At 43.3% G+C, this 21,660-nt stretch overlaps 1 protein-coding gene across 2 annotated transcripts in view; it reads left to right on the forward strand.

Annotated features, from left to right (window-relative positions):
* Positions 1-620: 620 nt before the first annotated feature.
* The window catches only part of LOC106579677 (uncharacterized), a 96,281-nt gene continuing 75,241 nt past the window's right edge, over positions 621-21,660 (forward strand). Inside the window, exons 1-2 of one of the 2 annotated variants that reach the window (XR_014381709.1) lie at positions 621-966; positions 1,070-1,146. Coding sequence is in view for 1 of the 2 variants with exons in the window: in XM_014159808.3 (XP_014015283.1) it covers positions 956-966; positions 1,070-1,146 (88 nt within the window). In the remaining variant the exon portion in view is untranslated. The remainder of the gene's footprint in view (positions 967-1,069; positions 1,147-21,660) is intronic. The other variant, XM_014159808.3, reaches the window with a different exon arrangement.

The following is a 21,660-nucleotide window of genomic DNA, read 5'->3' on the forward strand; positions in this document are numbered from 1 at the left end:
GAGCTGTCTTCTTCAAAGCCATCTTCCAGACAGACATCAAGGCTCTTGGGACCTGGATGCTGGATTCCATCTTGACTATGCACCCAACACACTCTAAGGTCGGGCAAGGGGTGGTGGTGGGTATGGACTGTGCCAAGGTCTTTCTTGAAGTGCAGACAGTCAACAGCTGTACATTCAAAATAAGTGTGTAGGTTTACAGTATCCGTGAGTGTTTTTTGACTCAACTCTGTCGCCGTGGTTACTGCTTACTGTTGATGGAAGAAGTCTTTTAAAAATGTTGAGCCGCCATATACTGCATTTCCAATGGAGATATTCTCTTAAAAAGCGAAATGTTTTGATGATGACTCTTTTATAAATACTTGGTTTGGTTATAGCCACATTAGAAGTCAACAGAAGTGTATAAGTAGTAGACAGGTTTCCCACTCGAACCAAAGCCCCATAAACACTGACCTCAACTGGTTTGGTAACGGTGATGTGAATATTCATCACAAAAAAATGTAATATCTACAAGTGATAACTGACACTTTTTTTTTATACAAAAAAATGTATGCGTCTGTGCCTGTTGCATATTTTCTAATTTCAAGGCCAGATAAGAACCATTTTAAAACGGGAGAAAGGTAGGAGAGAGAGCTCACTCCTTAATAGGGAGGAAGGGAAGTTGGTGTGCGTTAATTTGAATCTGGAGTAGCGCTATATGAGGGGAGAGTCCACGAGGAGCGACTGTGAGGAGTCAGATTTCAGTGTTTTAGTCCTGGAGGACTAAAGGAGCCTTTGTTTCATTTGGAACTGCGGGCAGTCCAAGGAAACCGAGAGTGAGTGGAGATCGAGACATTTTAAATAGAGAGTGAGTGAGTGAGTGAGTGAGTGAGTGAGTGAAGGATAGAGCGGGGCTTCAACTCTTACCACTATCACATTGGAACAAGAGGACTTTTGTGTGGACTTACCAACACTGAAAATGACTTCCCGGTAAATTCACGCATATTTTACGCCTATTGAAAGTGTTTTGACAAACCACTTTTTTTTTTTTACTCAGCTAAATACTTAACTTTTCCCCCCTCTTTATCATCAGCCTCTCCCTGTGGTCCGTTGGAATACACCTCACACTGTGGTACTGCCAACTGTCGACTGCATATCGCCTTCTGGACGGTATGTCACTCTCATCATATTTTGTTCTGTTCTCTCTCATTTGGCTCAAGTGGTTTGCTATTGTGCAACTGTGAGAAAGTTTAGCTTAGCAAATATGCGTCCATTCATTCATGCATGTTTTGCCTAATAGCTTGAAGTCACATAGTCAGTGCATGTTTAGTGATACGATTTTGTGATCATGCATATCCTATTCTAACATTCCTTGGTGCAATGCCTTTGCATAAAGTTTCACTTTTTTTGGACATTGGTCCTGTGCAATTATTATAGCGTTATGAAACTGAGTGATGTGTCCATAAACGCTTTCTTTGTGGGTCTAGTGTTGGGATTTAAGAATGTTTGTAACATGATTACTTTTTAAGTCATACAGACTGATGCATGAAACTGCTGAGTTGGATGAACCTTGTGGGTGTAAATACGCAGCGCATGTCTTTGACACCATCAACAACCAAGCGTAAAACCAAGCAATGCCATTATTATTTGCGTAACGTGTAATTCTGGTAAAGCTTTATCTCATATCTTGACAGTGCGACACTTAATAACAAAATGCGCAGCCGGAAAATGTCCGTAGTGCGGAACAAATTGGAGAGCTTATACTGATGCGCGTGCCGTGCGTTCTATGTCTACGGAGACAATTCATTGACCTGTCACCGACTGCTCCGTGATTAATGGTCCTGCTACAGAGCAAAGTGATGCATGATGTGAGCGAACTAGGCTAATGCATTGGCCTCTGAAAGCAATTGACACAGACAGACTAGTGTTGCAGTGTAATCATGGACGCAGACGGGTCATCTTCAGATGGCTACGTGTTTTTTCTGACGGAGCGCATAGGCTACCTGTTGCATCAGTAATTGAGTTGGAGCATTAGAGGGAGCGCTCTATTACTATACATTTCCGCATATAACACTAGAAATCATTGAATTTAGAATTGTATAGGACAGTGGGGACCGATTCTGTGCCTTGGCCCCAAAAAATGACACTTTCAAATGGTGTTGGGGTGTGTCTGTCTGTTTCTGTGCGCGCGCGTGCCAGCATGTATGCATCTGTCTAATGACAGGTCCCTGACTTGGCTTAAACTTCAACTCGAGATCAATGCATGGGTTGATATGAGGCTTCTTCATTTTATTAATGTTATATACGGCTCGTCATGATAAAGGACCACGTGCCGACTGACAGATAATTACTGTCGCTCTTCATCAGTAGAAACGCACGCAGAATGCCGTTTTGACAAGCTCTGGAGATCATATACGCTGAGTGTACAAAACATTATGAACATCTGGTCTTTCCGTGACATGGACTGACCAGGTGAATCCAGGTGAAAGCAATGATCCCTTGTTGATGTGACTTGTTAAATCCACTTCAGTCAGTGTAGATGAAGGGGTGGAGACAGGTTAAATAATTATTTTTAAGACGAGACAATTGAGACATGGATTGTATACACTACCATTCAAAAGTTTGGGGTCACTTAGAAATGTCCTTGTTTTTGAAAGAAAAGCACATTTTTTACCATTAAAATAACATCAAATTGATCAGAAATACATTGTAGACATTTTTTATGGAATATCTACATAGGGGTACAGAGGCCCATTATCAGCAACCATCACTCCTGTGTTCCAATGGCACGTTGTGTTAGCTAATCCAAGTTTATCATTTTAAAAGGCTAATTGATCTTTAGAAAACACTTTTGCAATTATGTTAGCACAGCTGAAAACTGTTGTGCGATTAAAGAAGCAATAAAACTAGTTGGAGTATCTGGAGCATCAGCATTTGTGGATTCGATTACAGGCTCAAAATGGCCAGAAACAAAGTACTTTCTTCTGAAACTCGTCAGTCTATTCTTGTTCTGAGAAATTATTGCTATTCCATGCGAGAAATTGCCAAGAAACTGAAGATCTCGTACAATGCTTCACAGAACAGTGCAAACTGGCTCTAACCAGAATAGAAAGAGGAGTGTGAGGCCCCGGTGCACAACTGAGCAAGAGGACAAGTACATTAGAGTGTCTAGTTTGAGAAACAGATGCCTCAACTGGCAGCTTCATTAAATAGTACCCGGAAAACACCAGTCTCAATGTCAACAGTGAAGAGGCGACTCCGGGATGCTGGCCTTCTAGGCAGAGTTGCAAAGAAAAAGCCATATCTCAGACTGGCCAATAAAAAGAAAAGATTAAGATGGGCAAACGAACACAGACACTGGACAGAGGAATTCTGCCTAGAAGGCCAGCATCCCGGAGTCGCCTCTTCACTGTTGACGTTGAAACTGATGTTTTGCGAGTACTATTTAATGAAGCAGCTTTAGTTGTTTTCACATGACATTTGACAGTTTCCTCAACTGTATTTGTTATGGATCACGGCGCAGGGGATATCAGCTGTTCGGTTCGTGGCCGTGCCATTACTCATAAACTGCTCAAAGATTATTCACTTTTTTGGAATAAAAAATTATCCCGTCTGCTTTTGCCAGACGAGACCGTAAGGGACAATTATTTCTAGGCACATGTACGCAGTAAATACTGGAACAAACAAAGCTGTCGCCTAGAAAAGGTTCCATCTTTGTGTATTTGTTGAAATCGAGCTGGTATTACCCATTTTGGAGTTTTGTGCTGTAGCCTACCCACCACCTATACTTTTTAACCATCTCTTGTTCCCTGAAGTATGGCTGTTTTTACACAGGCAGCCCGAATTTGATCTTTTTTTCTCCCTAATTGGTCTTTTGACCAATCAGATCAGCTCTGAAAAAGATCTGATATGAAAGGATCTTGATGTGATTGGTCAAAAGTGGGCTGGCTGTCTAAACGCAGCTGTTGTAGACTCCATGTGTAGTGATAAGGATTAGCCCTAATGGCTTTCTTATCAGCCTAGTCCTAGACAAATACCTGGTTAAGTGTGTGTCATCATAATGAGCACATACCAAGAGTATGAGGTACTGGCATAGCTAGTTAATTAATCAATCAATAAAAATGTATTTATTAAAGCCCTCTTTACATCAGACGACACCATTCTGTATACTTCTGGCCCTTCTTTGGACACTGTGTTAACTACCCTCCAGACGAGCTTCAATGCCATGCAACTCTCCTTCCGTGGCCTCCAACTGCTCTTAAATACAAGTAAAACTAAATGCATGCTCTTCAACCGATCGCTGCCTGCACCTGCCCGCCCGTCCAGCATCACTACTCTGGACGGTTCTGACTTAGAATATGTGGACAACTACAAATACCTAGGTGTCTGGTTAGACTGTAAACTCTCCTTCCAGACTCACATCAAACATCTCCAATCCAAAGTTAAATCTAGAATTGGCTTCCTATTTCGCAACAAAGCATCTTTCACTCATGCTGCCAAACATACCCTCGTAAAACTGACCATCCTACCGATCCTCGACTTCGGCGATGTCATTTACAAAATAGCCTCCAATACCCTACTCAATAAATTGGATGCAGTCTATCACAGTGCCATCCGTTTTGTCACCAAAGCCCCATACACTACCCACCACTGCGACCTGTACGCTCCCGTTGGCTGGCCCTCGCTTCATACTCGTCGCCAAACCCACTGGCTCCAGGTCATCTACAAGACCCTGCTAGGTAAAGTTCCCCCTTATCTCAGCTCGCTGGTCACCATAGCAGCACCCACCTGTAGCACGCGCTCCAGCAGGTATATCTCTCTAGTCACCCACAAAGCCAATTCCTCCTTCGGCCACCTCTCCTTCCAGTTCTCTCCTGCCAATGACTGGAACGAACTACAAAAATCTCTAAAACTGGAAACACTTATCTCCCTCACTAGCTTTAAGCACCAGCTGTCAGAGCAGCTCACAGATCACTGCACCTGTACATAGCCCATCTATAATTTAGCCCAAACAACTACCTCTTCCCCTACTGTATTTATTTATTTATTTATTTATTTTGCTCCTTTGCACCCCATTATTTCTATTTCTACTTTGCACTTTCTTCCACTGCAAATCTACCATTCCAGTGTTTTACTTGCTATATTGTATTTACTTCGCCACCATGGCCTTTTTTGCCTTTACCTCCCTTATCTCACCTCATTTGCTCACTTTGTATATAGACTTATTTTTCTACAATATTATTGACTGTATGTTTGTTTTACTCCATATGTAACTCTGTGTTGTTGTATGTGTCAAACTGCTTGCTTTATCTTGGCCAGGTCGCAATTGTCACGCCCTGACCTGAGAGAGCCGTTTTTCTCTGTTTGGTTAGGTCAGGGTGTGATATGGGGTGGGCATTCTATGTCATTGTATTTCTTTGTTTTGGCTGAGTATGGTTTCCAATCAGAGGCAGCTGTCTATCGTTGTCTCTGATTGGGAATCATACTTAGGCAGCCCTTTTTTTCCCCCTCCTTCTGTGTGGGATCTTGTTTTTGTACAGCTCAGTAAAGCCTGCAGAATGTGACGTTCGTTTTCCTTTGTTTGTTGTTTTGATTTAGTGTTCTGAGTTATAATAAATATTAGTCATGAGCACTCAACACGCTGCACCTTGGTCTCCTCATTACGACGATCGTCACAGCAATTGTAAATGAGAACTTGTTCTAAACTTGCCTACCTGGTTAAATAAAGGTGAAATAAAAAATAAATAAATAAAAATGATGTCACAAAGTGCTGTACAGAAACCCAGCCTAAAACCCCAAACAGCAAGCAATGCAGCTGTAGAAGTTAGGTTGTTTTTCTTGTAGAGACATCGTAAAATGAGTTTGTGGGAATTCACTCATGGTGGTTTGTCTCTCTTAATGCTTGTTAATGTGGATTTGATCACTCAGCCGGCACAATGCGCCATTCCGGCCTTAGTGCTACCCCAAGTCTAAATGTATGATTAAGCATTTCCAATTCAGATTAAGGTTGAAGACTGATGCCTCTTAAACCTAAATCTGTTGTTATACTAATGATCTGTTTATCTACCGTTAAATCCTTCAATAGGCTAATTAGAGCCTCAAAAATGCACCATTTAAAGGGATTATGTCGAATGTCTTTATACAATGGAGCCAGGACCTTAACATTTTAGATGCTTAGGTCCTACAGCGTGTGTGAAGGCGGCCTACTCATGTTAATGGGAAGGTGGGTGGAATTTGGCAATCTGCTTAGTGTTGGCGCCTTGCATCTGGTCCACACATGCAAAAGACTCGCTTAAAGATGTTTATGGGACTATTTTAATAAACACAGAGACAATGGACGTTATTCAAAAGAGGAGCACAATGATTCATCTCCAAATAGTGCTGACATAACTATATTCCTGTAACCTAGTCTGTACTGTATGTAGTAGCCTATATATCTCTTCTAAGAGAGAACCGTTGCAGGCAGGAAAAGTAATCCCATGTGTTTCACTAGTGGCTGTAATGATGATGACTATGAGGTGGCGCAGCTGGTTTTCAGTCGCGTCACCCGGAGCCTAACAGCACCTTACTATACCATAGATTTACTTCCGGCGCCGTCAGAGATGGCCGCCTCGCTTGGCGTTCCTAGATTTGTTCATTATTCTGTACTGACATGCTTATTCCGTGTGAGGACCAACAATTGATTCTCCTCAGGAGGGGAGCTGAGGGCTGTTGCTGATGCTGTATGTATTTTTAGGAAATGTACGCTTTCAAAGAGTTGCTTTCCTGAAATGAATGTAAACGTCTGCACAGTGTCTCATGATACTGCACATATATTCTACACAGATAAGATGTATCACTTAGAAGCATGCTAAAAATGTGTGTGTGTACCTGTATACTCTTACTTCTGGACCGGGTGGTTCGTTTGTCCACCCACGGCTGCTCCCATGTCGGGACAACAGAGAGGGAGAGAGGCCTCCCACCAGGCTGCTAAGGTTAGCTGTAATGAAGGATGAGTGGCAGCTCTGTCCTGGCTGTGAGGAAGTAGTAGGCCCAGAAATCAGACTGCATCACCCCTCACAGCGGCATGGCCAATACTGAATATCAACAGACTCAACACCTCAGTTTGCATCATATGATGATGTGGCTGGTGACACTATACTTCTTGAAGGTTGAATATCTTATCTCGACTGCTGACATGCAAAACATTTTGGGACTCTATCAACAGTGGACTAATGAAACAAATACCAAAATATAGTTTTTTGAGTGGACTTTCCCTTTATGTGGTCCAAAGACGAGCTGAGTTTATACAGATGAGCTTTCTTTTTGGGCTGAACTATCCCTTTAAGTAAGCCATCGTCCATTGCTGATGAGACTGTGGTGATGTTGCTAGGCTACCTTGCCATAAATCCCTGATTTGCGTCACTCCCATATTCCTGTCTAGAATTTGAGTGAAAAGCAGAGAGGGGATTTTTGTATCTGATGTCCTGTACTTAGACATGTAATAAAGATGATTTAGCGCTTTCTTTCAGTAAAAGAGACATACAAGTGGGGCCCAGGCCACACATGATAAACCTTTATTTTTGTAATATGTAAATCTTTGCTCCCTCTGTCTCTTCCTGATTGAAAAACAGACTTTGGACGCCACGGCTGTATTTGACTTGAAATGCGAAACAATTTCTGCATTCCAAGTTCCAAACCCTCCCAAACTCTGGACAATATTAAGCAGAGGAGGATGAAGATGGATATTCATCAAACTGGGCAGCTCAGTTTAGTCCTCTCTCCTCTCCCCAAACGGACAGTGTGTGTGTGAACATGTGTGGGAGAAATGGCCAGGCAGGCAGGGGAAGGGGAGAAGGTGGGACCTTTATGTAAGCTATTGTAAGAGTACTATTGCTATCAAGCCACAGATCAACAAACCTTTTCCCTTGTCAGCGCGATTTTCCGACAAATTAGACCAAATCATTGCACATTGCAATGCAAAGTGTCAGAATTGCCACAGTAATCCCCCCCACAAATATCACAAAAAATCCCTGCGAAATCCTGGAGGGACTGCAATTTACTGTGGTGACTGGTGTTGATATCTAATTCCTGCTCTCTTTACATTCATCTCTCATTAATTCTCCTATTGTTGCATTAATCTGTCTGTTGAAATCACAGCTTTGTTCATCAGAGCCTAGTGCCAAAAATGTTTTCTCTCTTTCATTTTGAGGTCTTGAATCAAATGCAACATGGCCCCCTCCCTCTCCCCCTTTTATTTTTATCAGGCCGGCATTTATTTATCTAACCTTTATTCACCAGGAAAGAACCTTGGCTTTGAGCCTCTCCTTCCAAAGAGAGCTGAATGTTGCCTTAAACTAAGAAAGAAAATGTTCCTACATTAGGCCACATTCCAAAGGTTTTAGAAGTGCCTCAAATCCATAAATTAATAGGTGAAACCTGTATGAAATGTTTAAGTTTGTCTGGGAGAGCCCATGGAATGCCTTGGAGCCACGGGACAGACAGAGGCCTGATGGGAGATTTATCCCGATCTGGAGAGTCACTGTCAGACTGGAAAGATGTGGTGGAAAAGAAGCAGGTGTCTGTTTCTATGAGACCAGAGATAATCTTGGTGATATACCGTATACTGGGGTATTTAGAAATACCAACGGGATAATTTTCCACACATTTGAGGAAAAATTAATCTGATTTAACCGTTCAGACATCATATTTGACACATTTGAGGGCAAATTAATCAGATTTAACTGTTCAGACATCATATTTGACATCAAATCATATTTGACTGTTCAGACACAAGTCACATGGCCAGGAATCAGACTTAACTGTTCAGAGACAAGTCACATGGCCAGGAATCAGATTGGACCATTCAGACACATGTCACATGGCCAGGAAACAGATTGGACCATTCAGACACATGTCACATGGCCAGGAAACAGATTGGACCATTCAGACACATGTCACATGGCCAGGAATCAGATTGGACCATTCAGACACATGTCACATGGCCAGGAAACAGATTGGACCATTCAGACACAAGTCACATGGCCAGGAATCAGATTGGACCATTCAGACACAAGTCACATGGCCAGGAATCAGATTTGACCATTAAGTCACATGGCCAGGAATCAGATTTGTATCAGACTTCGAACCACCGATGAAGGTTTGAAATGTGGCTTGACATATCCGATTCCATGTGCTTTTTGGCTGTTCAGACTGCAGGAAAAAGAACAGATTTGAATATGAAATGCAAAAAAATAGGATTTGAGTCACTTCCAACTGCCAATGTGAACAAAGCTTGGTTACAGAAGAGACATTCAATCCCCTCCTGGATCAAGATCCCTGTTGCCTAAATTGTTTTATGCGTCGTTGTCACCTTGTGTGCACTTCCAGTAATATGGTACAGAAACGGTATGAACATCTGGATACCGCTCTAACCTTACCAGAGAGAGAGAGAGAGTCTTTCTTCTCATCTGAGCCCTGAGAAGCCTTTAGAAGTACAGGCAGCAGGCGTCCCGTCTGGTTGTTGATAGAAGTCGGTACTGCTGCACGTCGCTGTGTTTGTTCTCTCTCTTACCAGATGTGATGAGACTATAGAGAGGGGTTCCCCTAATGACAGAGCAGCCGTCTGCAGCCTACAGATTTATCAAGTTGCTTTGGGACTCCAGTGGGTGGCGCATCCTTCAAACGCTGCTTGTATGATTAGCGCCTCAGCTGTTGCTGTTTAAGAAGCTTTCATCATCAACTTTAAACGGTTTTTGGTTGGAGATAACATATCAGCACTCTGCGTAAGCACAGGCAGTCCACGTGTAAGGTCATTTGAGGTCACCCGGCTAGGGGGATTCCCTGTGGTCACTGTTGTTGTTCTAGCCTTGACCTCTCAATGCTCTGGTCACTGACCAGCTGTGCCTCCCAGCATGGTTAATGAACATCCTTATCAGAAACAAATCCAAGGTCTCACAACATTTCAGAATGTACTATTTACATTCTATCAGACACTCTTATCCAGAGCGACTTATACAGTAGTGAGTGCATACTTTTTGGGTGAGGTTCAGTTAGAACCTTTCCAATGTGGGGGGGGGGGGGGGGGGGGGAGGGAGAGAGAGAGAGAGAGAGAGAGAGAGAGAGAGAGAGAGAATCTGATTTTTCGATACAGATTATTGGAGGACCAAAAAAAGCCGATGCCGATTTGTATATATATATTTGTAATGATGACAATTACAAAAATACTGAATGAACAATGAACACTTTTATTTTAACTTAATATAATACATAAATTAAATCAATTTAGTCTCTAATAAATAATGAAACATGTTCAATTTGGTTTAAATAATGCAAAAACACAGTGTTGGAGAAGAAAGTAAAAGTGCAATATGTGCCATGTAAAAAAGCTAAAGTTTAAGTTCCTTGCTCAGAACATGAGAACATATGAAAGCTGGTGGTTCCTTTTAACATGAGTCTTCAATATTCCCAGTTAAGAAGTTTTAGGTTGTAGTTATTATAGGACTTATAGGACTATTTCTCTCTATACCATTTGTATTTCATATACAGTGCCTTGCGAAAGTATTCGGCCCCCTTGAACTTTTCGATCTTTTGCCACATTTCAGGCTTCAAACATAAAGATATAAAACTGTAATTTTTTGTGAAGAATCAACAACAAGTGGGACACAATCATGAAGTGGAACGAAATTTATTGGATATTTCAAACTTTTTTAACAAATAAAAAACTGAAAAATTGGGTGTGCAAAATTATTCAGCCCCCTTAAGTTAATACTTTGTAGCGCCACCTTTTGCTGCGATTACAGCTGTAAGTCGCTTGGGGTATGTCTCTATCAGTTTTGCACATCGAGAGACTGAAATTTTTGCCCATTCCTCCTTGCAAAACAGCTCGAGCTCAGTGAGGTTGGATGGAGAGCGTTTGTGAACAGCAGTTTTCAGTTCTTTCCACAGATTCTCGATTGGATTCAGGTCTGGACTTTGACTTGGCCATTCTAACACCTGGATATATTTATTTGTGAACCATTCCATTGTAGATTTTGCTTTATCTTTTGGATCATTGTCTTGTTGGAAGACAAATCTCCGTCCCAGTCTCAGGTCTTTTGCAGACTCCATCAGGTTTTCTTCTAGAATGGTCCTGCATTTGGCTCCATCCATCTTCCCATCAATTTTAACCATCTTCCCTGCCCCTGCTGAAGAAAAGCAGGCCCAAACCATGATGCTGCCACCACCATGTTTGACAGTGGGGATGGTGTGTTCAGGGTGATGAGCTGTGTTGCTTTTACGCCAAACATAACGTTTTGCATTGTTGCCAAAAAGTTCGATTTTGGTTTCATCTGACCAGAGCACCTTCTTCCACATGTTTGGTGTGTCTCCCAGGTGGCTAGTGGCAAACTTTAAACGACACTTTTTATGGATATCTTTAAGAAATGGCTTTCTTCTTGCCACTCTTCCATAAAGGCCAGATTTGTGCAGTATACGACTGATTGTTGTCCTATGGACAGAGTCTCCCACCTCACCTGTAGATCTCTGCAGTTCATCCAGAGTGATCATGGGCCTCTTGGCTGCATCTCTGATCAGTCTTCTCCTTGTATGAGCTGAAAGTTTAGAGGGACGGCCGGGTCTTCGTAGATTTGCAGTGGTCTGATACTCCTTCCATTTCAATATTATCGCTTGCACAGTGCTCCTTGGGATGTTTAAAGCTTGGGAAATCTTTTTGTATCCAAATCCGGCTTTAAACTTCTCCACAACAGTATCTCGGACCTGCCTGGTGTGTTCCTTGTTCTTCATGATGCTCTCTGCGCTTTAAACGGACCTCTGCGACTATCACAGAGCAGGTGCATTTATACGGAGACTTGATTACACACAGGTGGATTAAATTTATCATCATTAGTCATTTAGGTCAACATTGGATCATTCAGAGATCCTCACTGATCTTCTGGAGAGAGTTTGCAGCACTGAAAGTAAAGGGGCTGAATAATTTTGCACGGCCAATTTTTCAGTTTTTTATTTGTTAAAAAAGTTTGAAATATCCAATCAATTTCGTTCCACTTCATAATTGTGTCCCACTTGTTGTTGATTTTTCACAAAAAATTACAGTTTTATATCTTTATGTTTGAAGCCTGAAATGTGGCAAAAGGTCGAAAAGTTCAAGGGGGCCGAATACTTTCGCAAGGCACTGTACCTTTGACTATTGGATGTTCTTATAGGCACTTAAGTATTGCCAGCCTAATCTCGGGAGTTGATAGGCTTGAAGTCATAAACAGCACAATGTTTGAAGCACAGCGAAGAGCTGCTGGCAAATGCAGGAAAGTGCTGTTTGAATGAATGCTTACGAGCATGCTGCTGCCTACCACCGCTCAGTCAGACTGCTCTATCAAATATCAAATCATAGACTTAATTATAATATAATAATCACACAGAAAACTAAACGTTTATTCTTTCAGTGAAATACGGAACCGTATTTTATCGAACGGGCGGCAACCTTAAGTCTAAAAATTGCTGTTACATTGCACAACCTCCAATGTTATGTCATAATTATGTAAAATTCTGGGAAATTAATTACGGTCTTTGTTAGGAAGAAATGGTCTTTACACAGTTCGCTACGAGCCAGGCGGCCCAAACTGCTGCATATACCCTGACTCTGCTTGCACTGAACGCAAGAAAAGTGACACAATTTTCCTAGTTAAAATAAATTCATGTTAGCAGGCAATATTAACTAAATATGCAGGTTTAAAATATATACTTCTGTGTATTGATTTTAAGAAAGGCATTGATGTTTATGGTTAGGTGCACATTGGTGCAACGACAGTGCTTTTTTCGCGAATGCGCTTGTTAAATCATCACCCGTTTGGCGAAGTAGGCTGTGATTCGATGAGAAATTAACAGGCACCGCATTGATTATATGCAACGCTATGTCCAGGTGCTGAGCCTGGGTGATAAACACATCAGTGGCTGCCAAGTAGATGATGATCAGTCAGAGTGCCAGCTCGGAGAGGCAGCTGGTTTTGGTGGCCATGATGCCTTTCGTTTGTTTGGAATCTTTATCAAATCAAATGTTATTTGTCACATGCTTTGTAAACAACAGGTGTAGACTAACAGTGAAATACTGACTTACGGGCCCTTCTCAACAATGCAGAGATTTTTTGTTGTTGTTAAATTCATTGAAAAATAATAACACAAGGAATAAATACACAATGATAACTTGTCTATGTATACGGGGTACCAGTACCGAGTGGATGTGCAGGGGTACGAGGTCATTGAGGTAGATACTGTATGTACATATAGGTAGGGATAAAGGGACTAGTCAACAGGATAGATAATACACAGTAACAGCAGCGTATGTGATGAGTCTAAAGAGTTAGTGTCAAAAAGGTCAATGCAAATAGTCCGGGTAGCTATTGGTTAACTATTTAACTAACTAGTTAGTAGTCTTATGGATTGGGGGTAGAAGCTGTTCAGGGTCCTATTGGTTCCAGACTTGGTGCATTGGTACCGCTTGCCGTGCGGTAGCAGAGAGAACAGTCTATGACTTGGGTGGCTGGAGTCTTTGGCAATTTTTTGGGCCTTCCTCTGACACCGCCTGGTATAGAGGTACTGGATGAAAGGACGCTTGGTCCCAATGATGTGCTGGGCCGTACGCACTATACTCTGTAGCGCCTTGTTAGTCGGATGACAAGTAGTTGCCATAGCAAGCGGTGATACAACCGGTCAAGATGCTCTCAATAGTACTGCTGTATAACTAAAGACTGCCCCTCGCTGAACAGTAATTATTATGATTGTATTGTATGTATTATATGTCCTGAGAGAGGTGGAGCTGTCTGTTATGCTCTGTAATGATGAGCTGCCCACAGTCATTCTATTGTGATGGATCTGACATAATGTTATGGGGATCGTCAGAAACAAGCTATTATTATGTCCTATGGGACTCTTCCAAAAACACATCCATGATAAATATTGACACAAATGACTTTGACTGTGTTGATCTCGTTTAAATGCAGATGTAATTGTCATGATTATTGTATCATTCAATGCTCAATATGACTTTTTATTTATGTTTTCCCCCATTTTTTGATTTTGTCTCATCTCTGCAACTCCCCCAACGGGCTCGAGAGGCAAAGGTCGAGTCATGTGTCCTCCGAAACATGACCTGCCAAACTGAACTTCTTCTAACACCCGCCCACTTATCCCCGGAAGCCAGCCGCACCAATGTGTCAGAGGAAAGACTGTTCAACTGATGACCGAGGTCAGCCTGCATGAGCCAAGTAAAACCTCACCGGCCAAACCCTCCCCTAACACAGACGACGCTGAGACAATTGTGCGCCACCCTATGGGACTCCCGATCACGGCCGTTTGTGATACAGCCTGGGATCGAACCCAGGTCTGTAGTGACGCCTTAGACCACTGCACCACTCGGCAGGCCCTTATGGTACTTTTAAATATGTACCTGTATCTCCATCACTCAGCTTTGTGTCTTGAGTTAACCGTCTGTTATCTTGACTCAACAATGTTTTCTCCCACATTTCTTCTTCTAAAACAATCAGCCATTTTACTTTGAATGGAAACGAAGCGTGTGTTTTTCAGAGTAAGATGTCATGGAGGTTACACGCTTCCCTGCATGGCCCACTGTCAATTTCCCCTCCCTAGTCAAGATGTTAATGACCCGTAAGTGTTAGGCCACAGATGACAATCTGAAGCCAAAGTCCACAAGCAAATACTAGAGTGTTTTCTGTACTTGGTGGTAAAGTTGTTTGGATATAAAGTGTGTTGTGTTCCTGTAGATACTGGCATACTGTAACAGCTCAGTCAGACCTGGCATCCATGCGAAGTCAAGGGGATTCTGCACGCTGTGGTTTTAACGGGAAACACAATGCAGGCGGAGCATACCTGGCAACCCGTGATATAAAATGCTCTGAAAAACCCTGAGAATGAAATATAAACTCCGATTCCCTCTCCATTCACCGTTCTTGAGATATCATTGACTGTGAAATCGTTCCATTGTGGGTGTATTGAGCATAACTTTGTTAAGTGTGCCGTCAAGGTAGGAGTTCGTTTTGGGCACAGAGCGAGTGTGTTGACACAGTATAATGTATGGAGAGTATTATGTTGAACTCTTGGCTAAGGGAAGGGTGGGTGCTTTTCTGACAATGTGTTTTGAATGAACACAATACCTATGGGTTTTAGAATGTTTTATTTAACCTCTATTTAACTAGGTAAGTCAGTTAAGAACAAATTCTTATTTAACCCGGACGATGCCGGGCCAATTGTGCGCTGCCCTATGGGACTCCCAATCATAGCCGGTTGTGATACAGCCTGGAATCAAACCAGGGTTTGTAGTGATGCCTCAAGCACTGAGATGCGTCAGACCGCTGCGTCACTCGGGAGCAAGTGGAAGTGGTGTCCAGGCCCAGGGTTTACCCTAGCGGTGTCCAGGGCCAGGGTTTACCCTAGCGGTGTCCAGGGCCAGGGTTTACCCTAGCGGTGTTCTGGGCCAGGGTTTACCCTAGCGGTGTCCAGGGCCAGGGTTTACCCTAGCGGTGTCCAGGGCCAGGGTTTACCCTAGCGGTGTCCAGGGCCAGGGTTTACCCTAGCGGTGTCCAGGGCCAGGGTTTACCCTAGCGGTGTCCAGGGCCAGGGTTTACCCTAGCGGTGTTCAGGGCCAGGGTTTACCCTAGCGGTGTTCTGGGCCAGCGTTTACCCTAGCGGTGTTCTGGGCCAGGGTTTACCCTAGCGGTGTCCAGGGCCAGGGTTTACCCTAGCGGTGTCCAGGGCCAGGGTTTACCCTAGCGGTGTCCAGGGTCAGGGTTTACCCTAGCGGTGTCCAGGGCCAGGGTTTACCCTAGCGGTGTCCAGGGCCAGGGTTTACCCTAGCGGTGTCCAGGGCCAGGGTTTACCCTAGCGGTGTCCTGGGCCAGGGTTTACCCTAGCGGTGTCCAGGGCCAGGGTTTACCCTAGCGGTGTCCAGGGCCAGGGTTTACCCTAGCGGTGTCCAGGGCCAGGGTTTACCCTAGCGGTGTTCAGGGCCAGGGTTTACCCTAGCGGTGTCCAGGGTCAGGGTTTACCCTAGCGGTGTTCTGGGCCAGCGTTTTACCTAATGTTAATGGTTAGAGCAGAGACTTCTGGGTTAGAGGAGCCACTTGTCAGCAACTGCGGGCGGGCACGGATGCCAGTCCTCCCCTGCTGCTTTGTGGGTAACCATAAACATACCCATAATCCAGTGTCACATGTCTCGGAGGATCTTGTGGTCATAGTGATGGGGAGGGATAAGAGACGGGAGTTTGGCACAAGGGGAAGAATGCAATGAGGGAGTACCATGGCAACGAACAGACCCTAGCACCCATTTAGCTAAATGTGGGGAGAAATCCTTATTGTTTGTGACGAGGGACATGTCTTGGGGAGCCCTTCTACAAAGTGGGGCCCTTTATTGCTGACAGGACGTCCGTAGACGTTCGCATGCCACTTTTAAATGGCCAGTCATGTGTATTTGACTGAAAGAAAGAAGAAATAACAATTTATTTCCTAAGACTAGCTAGTCAGTTGAAATGTTTGTAAGATGACCACACCGGTCTAAATAGATCTGTTGAAACAGCATTTGTTTCACAATAAACTGCGGTTGTGATCCTCACTTTAGTTTATAGTCACAGACCTCACACAAACAATACACTTTGTTCTGAATGGATCTGCTTCTTTTTTAACCTTACTTCGTGTTTAATTGTTCCCATGGCAACTAGATATTCTCAGTAAACTTCATGTGAAGTTATTCAACATCCTCAGGCAGTGTATCAAACCTTCTTATTCCTCGTCTCTCTCTCTCTCTCTCTCTCCCAGGGTCATGTTTTTAATGGCTGGCCGACTGCTTTTCATTTTCCCAACACTCCCCTTCTCTCAGTTAGTTTTGACTTGTGTGAAGCAAATTTCCATTGAATTTTCCATCGGATGATGCAATCTCTCTACTCCACTACTTGGTGTGTAACAGGGGCATGCGAAGGGAACGGTTGATTATTGTAGTCGTAGCTTTTTCGGGTCGGTCTTGTAACGTTTTTAGAGAAGGGAGTGGGGTGTCCTCCGCCATGACTAGAATTGAAAACAAAACCTTTCAACTCTGAGTTGTTGGATGTTTACCTTCCGCGTCAAGGTGATCCCTCATTCTAAACTTGAAAAGAGAGAGGGGGTGACATAAGTAGAAACAGACGGTCAAAGGAGAGAGAAAGACCGGAGGCAAAGAAGGAAATTTACAAGATAAACTGAATGTAAAAATTCCAATTACTCCTATTTGGCACATGCAGAGCACTCCATATTGGCCTGGTAACAGTATACAACATTTTCCTCTTGCAAATAAACAAGAAATGTCTTAGAAGTTTCTAAGAAGTCTCTTCAGTAGAACGTTGTCCGTCATTTGAAGACCGCTGACCATAAAGCTGGCATGGCGCTCCTCAGATGCTCTCATCTTTCATAACATTTTGTGGATCTATATTTCAGCAATTTACAACTAGTGGAAGTGAGTCAGAGTTCAGATGTTTAGTGCTGTTTGGCATCAAAGAGCCGAGAAAGTAACAGCTCTCTCCTCTGTTATACAGGCCCTGGCAGCCAAAGAGGCCAAATTCTCAATCTGGACAGTCTAAGATCAGGTGAAGAGGGCTTGAGTTGTAACATTTGTCTCAGGACCCCATTACCTGGACTGTGTTGGCATGAATCTCATTTGGAACTATTTTGGTGGAAGCGTTAGAAAATCACTTTTATAACCTCTTGTTGATTTAGATGTGCTTCTGTGGGTACAAACACATAAAGGGAAGATTAATGGTAATTGCAAGACAGAATTACTGTTCAGTGTATGGGTTGTGACGTGCCTGTCCAGGTGGTTGGTTCTTCAGGGCTCTGATCCTTTAACTATAGGGCGGCTCACAAGTGGCCCAGCGTCGTCCAGGTTAGGGTTTGGCCCGGTGTAGGCTGTCATTGTAAATAAGAATTTGTTCTTAACCCTCCTGCTGTGTTCCGGTCAAATTGGACCGATTTACAAGTATTTCTCTCTGAAAAATGTAGTTAATTTAATCTGATTGTGATAAGATTCCATGACCTTGTCCACACAGGGCATCTGAACACACAAAATACATTGTGATGATTTTCATTACATTTTGGGTCTTTTATTTAACTTTTGTACACCTGTGGTGTTCCCGGTTAAAAATGACCGGTCATTAGAAATGAATGGGTGAAAGTACAATTAGTGTATAAAATTGAGTTCAGGCACATGCCCATTCATCAGATGGACACACTTCCTCTCCCAGACCCCCACATACATGCTTGTGTATTTGAGCAAACACACACACACACACACACACACACACACACACACACACACACACACACACACACACACACACACCTCACTCCCCTTCTTGGCTTCCATGGTAACCCCCACGGAATCTTTCCCCAATAGAATCCTTCCCCCACAGGAACCACACCTGTTTGCATTCTCACAAACAATCGCAACATTGTTTCAATAATATATAGAACTTTTCTCGCAGCTCTGGTATATAAAGCTTTTTTGAGGCCTTGCTCACAATTCATTCTGTGGCAGCACAATGACCAAACAATATACTGTATGTGAGGCTCTTGATCATATCTTTGATAATGACACTGGTGAGGAGGAGAGAGTCCTTGTTAAACTTTGACACAAAGTAGTCTGTGATAAATAGCACTGTTTCATCTGAGTATTTGTTATAGTCAAAATAATCCATACATTATGCTTTCTTTTTTTACTCAAACACAAGTTGTATGAGCTCAGGTCAATGAGGCCTACAGGCCATAAATAGCAAATAGAAGTTCAAAACTTGAAATGTTTACAAGAACAAGAGTTGGTTAAAAATATCATAACACAACATTAGGTGATAATATATGTATTATTATGGATTTATAATCAGCTATAATGGGGTGGTCATTTTGGACCGTGAACACAGAATGAGTTAACATGAAATGAACACAACAGGAGGGTTAACTGACTTGCCTAGTTAAATAAAGGTAACATAAAAATAAAAAATAAAAAACATCCCTCTAATGAGAACGAAGAATCAAGCTTTCAGCTTCTCTGGATGTCAAGCTGAACCTGCTCTGTAGGCCAAGTACAGCAGAGGCTGAAACTATACAGTTGAAATGTATGAACACACAGCTGCTTTGCCTGTTTCGTTGGTAACATCATGCATCGGGTTGTTCCAGTAGCATAGAAAACTGAGTTAGTTCCCAGTGGGAAAACAGGTTGAAATTATGTCATTACAACTATTTTAACATTAATTATGATGTCATATCAACCAGTTTTGCCCGTTAGGCTAGACAGTGGTTCCCAAATGTGCTTTTGGAGTTGTCTTGTGGCCGACCAAGAAAACAAGCCCAGTGTTTCTAGCGGTCTGAAACTGTGACCCTGAAGGGAATTCTTCTACTCCGAAGAAGTGGGTCACTGGGTCCTGAGTCGACCCACCATCTGGGTAGCACTTTGTTAGAGGATTACTGTCCATTGGAAAATAGAAGTTTAATGTTCTCGGAGGACTAGAACCTGAGTATGAGTGACCGTGTTATGGGAGTTGAAGCGATGGCTCAGGTTGGAGCATGTTGGATCTTTTTTGGGGAGTTGAAGCGATGGTTCGGGTTGGAGTGTGTTTTTTTTGGGGGGGGGGGTTGTTGAAGCGATGGTTCGGGTTGGAGCGTGTTTTTGGGGGGGGGGGTTGAAGCGATGGTTCGGGTTGGAGCGTGTTTTTGGGGGGGGTTGAAGCGATGGTTCGGGTTGGAGCGTGTCTTTTGGGGGGGGTTGAAGCGATGGTTCGGTTGGAGCGTGTTTTTTGGGGGGGTTGAAGCGATGGTTCGGGTTGGAGCGTGTCTTTTGGGGGGGGTTGAAGCGATGGTTCGGGTTGGAGTGTGTTTTTTGGGGGGGGGGGGGTTGAAGCGATGGTTCGGTTTGGAGCGTGTTTTTGGGGGGGGGTTGAAGCGATGGTTCGGGTTGGAGCGTGTTTTTTGGGGGGGGTTGAAGCGATGGTTCGGGTTGGAGCGTGTTTTTTGGGGGGGGGGTTGAAGCGATGGTTCGGGTTGGAGCATGTTTTTTGGGGGGGGGTTGAAGCGATGGTTCAGGTTGGAGCGTGTTTTTTTGGGGGGGGGGGTTGAAGCGATGGTTCGGGTTGGAGCATGTTTTTTTGGGGGGGTTGAAGCGATGGTTCAGTTTGGAGTGTGTTTTTTTTTGGGGGGGGTGTGATAAAAGAATTTATATGTTTAAAGATAATGATTAAATAATTCTACCCTGAAACCTAGCTATTAGGGATTATAGTTTATGTAGCATGTGTAAGGAATAATTAAAGTACTAAACATAAGTCCAACTAGGTTGGACTGGGAGGGAGATAAATGTGAATACCGCGAACAATTACCCGACCTGGCTAGAACTCTGAGAAACTTATGATAGGACAGGGAGTCATTTTCAAGGTTCCTCTAATCTCGGGGGAATGGAACTGACAGCGCTGGGTAGTGATAAACAGTGGTGAGAACTCTGAGGAGGGATACAACCCACCTACCGTTCGTGTGTATGCATGTGCGTAGGATATCTACGGTTTGTGTGGAGGTATGTGAGTAAATAGGGAGTGAACTTTTAAATGGATGTCTTTGTATTATGGACTTCAGAACGTTCTCTGAATAAACTGTACGAACCTTTTGCAGAAGCTGAGTCTTTGACAAATTATTATTAACCCAGTGTCTTACAAACCTTGGGGATTGGTCAAAGCTTATTGATTATTAGTTATTATCATTGGGATAGAAAACTCTCTTGACAGGGTGTTGAAGCGATGGTGTTGAAGTATGTTTTTTTTGGTGGGGGGGTGTTAATGCGATGGTTCGGGTTGGAGCGTTCTTTTTGGGTGGGGGGTGGGTGTTGAAGCTACAGTTCGGGTTGGAGCGTGTAGGGTCTTTTATTTTCTCAGTAGGAGAAGATAAGTGGGAGTCTGGTCAGGAGATCAGCTCCATCGACTGTTCGTCAAACAGCCACAATCAGCTGGCGCCATGGAAAAGATGGCGATACACAGATTCAATGGAAGGCGAGTGGACTGGAAGTGGCCCTCTTCAGACTTTACAGACTCCCACTGTAATACATGTCAAGACAGATGGTATCGCTCTGGGCTTTAGTGTACGTTACTCCAGCCACCCCACAGGAATATTTTTTTTCTAAACTGGGATCTCCAAAACTTCCAAGTGTTGTATACAGACACAGAAACCCCACTTAGCTTAGGCCAGGAAAACTCTTTATAAATAAGAAAAGAAGAGAAAATAGCATATTAGGGGCTTTTCTGAGGAGGCTTCTTTATGACTCTGGAACGATCACTGCACTCCTAAGAAAAGGCCCTTATGGATGGCTCTCTAGTCTTCAAGGGGTCACGGTATACTGCAGACCTCCCTTTACAAAGCACTCCATCAGTCATTGTTCCCTCTCTCCTCCCCTGAGAGGCTGGAAGCTTTCACACTCTCTGTTGAAAAGGCCTTTAACCGCTGGTGGACATTTTGGAGGCAAGCTGCCAAAGAGAGCAGCAATTGAAACCGGAGTACCATTTTTCTTGGACACTTTGGTCAGAGAGGCGGCAGTACAGCTGGTTAAACACACAGGAAGGCCTCTGAAACAACGTAACATTTACATGACAGGAGCCTCATGCCCCCTCCAGCCATACACTACAACAGCCATGATCTACCCAA

The sequence above is a fragment of the Salmo salar genome, chromosome 19, assembly GCF_965601325.2.
Source record: "Salmo salar chromosome 19, fSalSal1, whole genome shotgun sequence".
NCBI lineage: Eukaryota > Metazoa > Chordata > Actinopteri > Salmoniformes > Salmonidae > Salmo > Salmo salar.